This window comes from Myotis nattereri (assembly GCF_964212035.1).
Source record: "Myotis nattereri genome assembly, contig: HAP1_SCAFFOLD_282, whole genome shotgun sequence".
Taxonomy (NCBI): Eukaryota; Metazoa; Chordata; class Mammalia; order Chiroptera; family Vespertilionidae; genus Myotis; species Myotis nattereri.
This window is the reverse complement of record NW_027669549.1, coordinates 22,951-30,183: the sequence shown is the minus strand read 5'-3', so window position 1 is coordinate 30,183 and position 7,233 is coordinate 22,951. Positions and strand designations below refer to the sequence as shown.

At 45.0% G+C, this 7,233-nt stretch overlaps 1 protein-coding gene across 1 annotated transcript; it reads left to right on the top strand.

The window, feature by feature from the left end:
• Nucleotides 1-2,716: 2,716 nt before the first annotated feature.
• Nucleotides 2,717-3,622, top strand: LOC308512607 (OTU domain-containing protein 6A-like; the record flags this gene model as incomplete). Its single annotated transcript, XM_081115515.1, has 1 exon — nucleotides 2,717-3,622. One exon carries the CDS (start codon nucleotides 2,717-2,719, stop codon nucleotides 3,620-3,622), a length of 906 nt encoding a protein of 301 aa, XP_080971641.1.
• Between the last annotated feature and the right edge of the window lie 3,611 nt (nucleotides 3,623-7,233).

Below are 7,233 nucleotides of genomic sequence, written 5' to 3'. Positions count from 1 at the left end.
GAGCCACACTCAAGGGGCCAAAGAGCCGCATGTGGCTTGTGAGCCGCGGTTTGCCAACCACTGACTTAGGGGCACTGACCTCTTTTCCCTTATATTGTCAAATTAAAAAAAAAAAAAAAAAGACAACAGCCAACACAATAATAGTGGTTTGGTATGAATGAATCAAAATTATGCCTAATTTTTTTTGTGAGATCAGCAAAAAATATAATAATATTTGTGTGTGTGTGTGTGTGTGTGTGTGTGTGTGCTGCAGAATTTTAGCAATTATTTTATGTGTGCCAGGAAATGAAAAAGATTGAAAATTGCTGGGTAACACAAAGAGATTTGCCATAAAAACTGAACCCATAGCCCTAACGGGTTTGGCTCAGTGGAGAGCGCCAGCCTGCGGATTAAAGGGTCCCAGGTTCCATTTCAGTCAAGGGCATGTACCTTGGTTGCTGGCACATCCCCAGTAGGGGGTATGCAAGAGGCAGCTGATCGATGTTTCTCTCTCATCGATGTTTCTAACTCTTTATCCCTATCCCTTCCTCTCTGTAAAAAAAAAAAATCAATAAAATATATATATTTTTAAAAAATTGAGCCCAAAGCCCTAGCCGGTTTGGCTCAGTGGATAGAGGCCAAAGGGTCCTGGGTTTGATTCCAGTCAAGGGCACTTATCTTGGTTGCCGGATCCTCACCGGCCTGGCCCCTGATCTGGGCTTGTGCAGGAGGCAACCAATCAATGTGTTTCTCTCACATCGATGTTTCTCTCTGTCTTTCCCTCTCTCTGCTACTCTCCCTAAAGCTCAATGGAAAAATATCCTCGGGTTAGGATTAACCAAAAACAAAAAGCAAAACCCTGAACCCATAGAAGGAAAAATTGATAAACTGGACTTCATCAAAATTTAAAACTTTCACTCTGAGAAACACCAGGTAAAGAGATGAAAAGACAAGTCGCAGTGTGGGAGGAAATATTTGCAAACCACTCATCCAACAAAGAACTATTATCTAGAATATATATATTTTTAAAAATCGCAAAAACAACAGTAAAATGGGCAAATGACATAAGCATTTTACCCAAGAGGTTGTGGCACAGAGGGCGAATGAGCACATGCAAAGATGAACATGATTACCCACTAGAGAAATACAAATTAAAACCACAGTGAGATGTTACTACAGAACAGCTAAAATACAAAAAAGAAAATGACAATACCAAATGCTGGTGAGGATGCAGAGAAACTGGATCCCTCATACACAGCCAACCCTGGAAAATAGTTTCTCAAAAAAGTACACATACACTTGTGGGCATTATGGGCACTTGCACTCCTGGACATTTTCCCCTAGAGCAGTGGTTCTCAACCTTCTGGCCCTTTAAATACAGTTCCTCATGTTGCGACCCAACCATAAAATTGTTTTTGTTGCTAGTTCATAACTGTAATGTTGCTACTGTTATGAATCGTAATGTAAATATCTGATATGCAGGATGGTCTTAGGCGACCCCTGTGAAAGGGTCGTTCGACCGCCAAAGGGGTCGCGACCCACAGGTTGAGAACCTCTGCCCTAGAGGAACAAAGACTTATGGTCACATAAAAACCTGTATACGGATGTTTATAGCAGATTTATTCATAATAACACCACACTGGAAACAACCCAGATGTCCTTCAACAGGTCGCATGGCTAAAGTACAGTACATCAATATCACAGAATACTACTTAACAATAAAAAGGAATGAAATATTGATATATACAACAACTTGGACAAATGTCCACTTTCTTCATTTGTCCCAAGGGGGAGGTTGTCTCAAGGGCCTTCCAGTTTGGGAATTCAAGATACAGATGGGCAGGGTGGGACAAGATGAGAACATATTTGAAAGAGCTTAGGGCTCTAACATTTTTAATTTTAAAAGTTTAGAACTTTTAGAGACTCAAGAACAAACGTAGAGAAGTGCTTCCTGGGCATTCAAGAGAGCCCATTGTGGAAGGTGGGAAAGAAGTTTAGGGAAGGTACATTCAGTTGGTACAAACCAAGAGGTCTGCCTAGTTGTAGTGAATGACTCTAAGGACAGTGGTTGTGGCCTTTTAACAGTGAGATGAGACAGGGCGGATTTGAGACCTAAACTGAAAGGACTCTCTGCTCCCAGGAATGTAAGGAAATGTCTCTGTTCTAATACACAAAACTAAGGGTTCTCTGGTCAAGAGACCTGAAAAACTGGAAGAAGCCACAATGCCTCCCGGACAAGTCCAGTGTCAGAGCACATTCAGCTGTTGGTATAACATTTGTTGTAATTCTCACACACGACCAGTGTCTGCATTGTGTTCAGGCTTGGAAATGAAGTAGTAAGAGTCCGTGAAAAATTCTACAAGCCCAGTTGCTGCGCGAGACCTGCAAAGGCGGAACCCTGCACATAACCTGCAAAGGCTGGATTACAGGCCTAGTTTCAAACCAAGCTCTGAACCGGAAACACCTGTTGCTATGGTGTCTAATAGGGGCATGTCTAGGGTCTCCCAGCAGCCAATCCCAGTGCCAGGCGTCTTGGGGCGTGGCCATGTTGAGACAGTGGCCAATGGCAGCGCGGGCCATGAATAGTGGGCGGGCAACCAGGGTCTTAAACGAACAGAGCAGCCCGCCAGTGGAGGCTGAGATCAGCTACCTGTTAGACGGTTTGAGCAGTTGGACTGAACTGTAGCGGGTCCTCTCGCTGCCACCAAACTTCGGTTCTCGCCAGCCGTTAAACACGATGGAAGATCTGCAGCTTGAGTATCAGCGGCTGAAGCGTCGCCACCTCCGCGAGAACAAAGAGCTGCAGGACCGCATCCAGGCCATGAAGAACTCGGTCCCTAAGAACGACAAGAAGAAACGAAAGCAGTTGCTCCTTGACGTGGCCCGCCTTGAGGCCGAAATGGAGCAGAGACAACAGCGGGAACTGGAGAAGTACACAGAGCTTACCCCTGCTAGCAGCAGTCTCGATTCCGTCAGTGAGGGTCTGGCCAAGATGAATCTTGAGAACTGTCCTCCTTGCCTCTCGAGGGCCCAGAGAAGGCGCGAAAGAAGGGCGGCGCTCCAGAGAGAGCGCCAGAAGATGGCGGCGGCGGCCGCCGAGGTGGGGTACCTGGCCAGCTGTCGCCGCGACGAGGAGGAGAAGCTAGCGGTCATCCTGGAGGCCAAGAACCTGGAGATGAAGGAGATCCCGGCCGACAGCCACTGCATGTACCGCGCCATCCAAGACCAGCTGTGGTTCTCCGTGACCGTGGAGAGCCTGCGGGGCCGCACCGCCAACTACATGCGGAAGCACGCCGACGAATTCCTGCCCTTCTTCAGCGACCCCGAAACCGGCCATGTCTACACCCGCGACGACTTCTTCAACTACTGCGACAACATCGTGCACAACGCACCGTGGGGAGGCCAACTCGAGCTGAGGGCCCTGTCGCACGTCCTGCAGTGCCCCATCGAGGTGATCCAGACGGAGTCGCCCGTCCTCCTCATCGGGGAGGAGTACACCAAGAAGCCGCTCACCCTCGTCTACAGGCGCTACACCTCCAGCTTTGGCGGGGAGCACTACGACTCGGTGATGCCGGCCCAAGCCCAAGCCCAAGCCCAAGCCCAAGCCGGCGCGGTGGGGGGCGTCGCCTCGTGGTTCTTGTAGGCCGCCGCCGCCGCTGGTGCCGCCGCCGCTGGTGCCGCCGCCGCCGCCGCGTCCCCTCAGTAGGCTCTGTTGTTCCCTTTGCCTTGCTGCTCTGGTTTTTCTTTTCTTCGTCTTATTCAAAATTTAACAGCCCCGCGCGCCGCTTTTCCACCTGGTCGTTCTTCCTCCTCCCCCTTTCCGTCTTTGCCTCTTTCGCACGGTGGGGGGCAGGGACGCGGAACAGGGAAGGGATCTGTATTGCACCGCTTGAGGGGCGTCAGTTTGAAAGTCCCAAACGCATCTTGCCCTTCAGGGGTTTTGCCTCCCTGGCCGATGAGAATTGGTTATGTTACAAATAATGTGGGGGTTAAAATGGAAACTGGGTTTGATGGCATTCTTAACTTGGGGAAAAATCAGCTTAGCTCAGCATCTTCAGATTGTCCATGAATATATTGGATTACTTAGATACACTTGGCGTTTATGTACTCGAAATGCCTTGTGAATGCCTTTTGCCTAGTTCTTGGTGGGGGGAGGGATTGTTTCGTGGGCTCTTTGGGGATTCTTTTTTTCCCAAACTATAGGAGAACATTTACTTAGACAAGTTACAGAGGAAGAAGAAGTGAGTTGCAGAAGAAATGGGCTCAGGAAACAAGTTACAGAAGGAAAAGAAGGGCTGAGGAAAGGAAAAAATGCCTGGAGGAAGGTATTGGGAGGGAGCGGGCATTCTCCCTAGAATGAGCTGCCTTATTTTTTGTTCCTTTTGAGTTAAGCTAGGCTACTCAGGAGACCAGAGCTCCTTTAGTATTTTGTTTTCATAAAAACTTGTGTGGTTTCAAATTAATTGTAGTTCTGTACATGTTTGCTAAATATTAAATAGTGTTGGTTAAATGTACAAGTTAAATGTAAGTTAAATATAGATTTATATATAAATGCAAACTGATAGGCTAGATAAGACTTAACTTTAGGATGTGAAAGATACCAACTTATTTTCTTTTATTAAAAATAGGAAGGAATACAACTTTTTTCAAGTAGTGATCCATTTCATTATAGCTACAAGTGGTGTGAAGCAAAAAGAGACAAACTGATAGTGAGCTTGACTTGCTAAGGAGTGAGATCTGAACCAGTAGAGTTTCCTTTATTTTCAGAGACATTAAAAGAGTATGACTTTATTCAAGTAGTTGATTCACTTTGTTATATCTACAACTGGTATGAAGTGTGACAGGTCTGAACTTATTTTTTGTAATTCTTAGAGATAGAAAAGTTTATAAAGGAGACTTTAAATGTATCAGAGCATTTAATCCATTTTGTTATATCTGTAAATGGCATGAGGCCAAAAAGCGAGCAAGCTACTTTTGTTGATATTTGAGACTTGTTGATATTTTGAATTTGCCAAAGGAATAGTAAAAGTAAAATGGTTTTCAGTGAACAATTTTTAAAAATCTTAATCTTCAGATGCTGTATTCCAGTGAGGTTACTTAAAATCCTTTAAAAATTCTTTGTACACACCAAATGTTCTAAAATAAAAAAGTTATGCAATTTGTTTTAAAAATAAATGCAGTTTAAAAGATACTTGGTTCTGTATTTTTGTGTAGCTGACTCAGTTTATATAGAGCTTGTATCCCAGGAACTACTTCAACAAAGGAATCCTGGAGAGTTAGGGAGCAGGAGTGGGGGAGACAAATGAGGCTTCTGGGAGGAGGAATGGGCTTGTGGTCTTGGTGGTGTCTTGGAGTGCAGTGTTTCCCAGAGAAGGATTTAGGGAGGAACCTTATCTTGAGGCTGTCCTGAGTTGATTTGTTTCACTCTGGAAAACATCATGTATTGGTTTCACTTAAAGATGTTCTAATTGCTATGCATGAAAAAGAACTCCCACTTCCAAAAACTCTCCAGTCCAAGGTCACATTTCAGGAGGTAAAGAAGTGCCACTGGTTTCTTGGAGTGGGGGGGGGGGGGGGAATGTTCCCAAAATACATATATGGAAAACCTTCCAGATAACTCACTATGTAAATGTGTGTATCAGATAAGTTTCAGAGAGCCAGCTGGCTGAGAAGAGGAGATTCCTGAGAAAACCAGGTATTTGTGAAAAGAGGCCCTTTTCCAAGGATGAGAACACTGGCTGGGGAAGGTAGAATAGTCTAGGACAGGAGGCATAATCCACAGAAGGGTGCTTGGCTGGCAGGAAGGGTGAAAATTGAGGACAGGGTCAGCCTAAGAGGATGAATGGGACAGGGCAAGGGAAAGGGGACTAGGCTGGAGTGAGGAAGGGGAGACCAGCTAGGAAACAGGGTACAGGTGGTAAAGAGAGCCTGGCTAGAGGAGAGGATCTGAATGGGCTAAGGGACATAGGCACATGGATGAAGGGGACCTCACATGGGCAAAGGCTGGTGAAGAGCTCTAGAAATGGGAAGGGTGCTCTACTGGATTGGGCTGCACTGGGTGAGTGAGGAGCTACAAGTTAATAGAGGTGTCCTGGCTAGTGTAGAGGGCCTTTATGAATAAGGGGATCCAGCTGGGTAGGGGTATAGACTGGGAAAGGGCCTAGCTGCAGAAGGATTACTGGCAAGGGAAGAGGTCCAGGCTGGGGGCAGGAGCATTTAGGGCTTCTAGTAGGAGAAGGTGGCTCAACTGGAGTGGGCTGTATAGGGAGGAAAGGGAAACTTGTCTTGAGAAGAGAACTAGGCCACATTCTGAGGAAGGGATCCTGCTGGCAGGTGTGAGAGAGGTGGCGGGATAGTCAAGGATAAAACAGGACAGGAGGCTGTGTGGGGAAGGTGACACTGGAAGGAGGGATAAGCTGGTGAAGGGGCAACTTGTTGGGGCAGGAGGCCTGGTTGGAAGGGAACACTGGATGATAAAGAGGTCTTTATCACATGTGGCCCACAACAAATATTTTTGCGGCCCAGCCAATATAATGGTATGTAAGAAACGTTTTAATAAAAATTTCATAACGTAATTTTTACAATATCCTGTTATACATAATTATTAATAACGAACTACAATGTTCGCTAATGACTGATTACTATAATCGTGTTGCATTCATTTCCCTTACATGCCTTATGCTCAGGTACACCATTTCTCTCCACTAATACTAGCAGTGAATATGTTAGCAGCTGATTGCCACGTCATTAGTCTTAGACTGACTTGTTTGGTGTGCAAACAGGAAATATTTCGCTTTCGGAGAACAAGAAAATAGTTTTATTTGCGTTACGCTTATTAATTTGTGCAGTTATTCAGTGTCTGGTAAGTTAATGTTCAAGAAAAAATATTTATTTTTATTAAAGTGTTCTATTATTTTATGTTAACGATGGCTCATTTATTTCAGCCCGCTGTATTCAGCATGTCTCTATTGAAATAAACTTACGTTTCTATGAAAATTGAAGCTTTTGTTTTTTTGCGGCCCACATAAACTTAAGCCTTGTTTATTTAGCCCATGTTAGCCTTTGAGTTTGACATGCTTGCCTTACAAAGTGTTTCCCTTAATATTTCCAGTGCCCACCTGGCACCGTACACAGTTAATACAATACTATTATTATATTCCCTATGCTGTACTTTACATCCCCATTTAATACCAATTTGTACTTCTTAATCCCTTCACCTTTTTTTTTTACCCAGTCTCTCAAATCCCCTTCCCT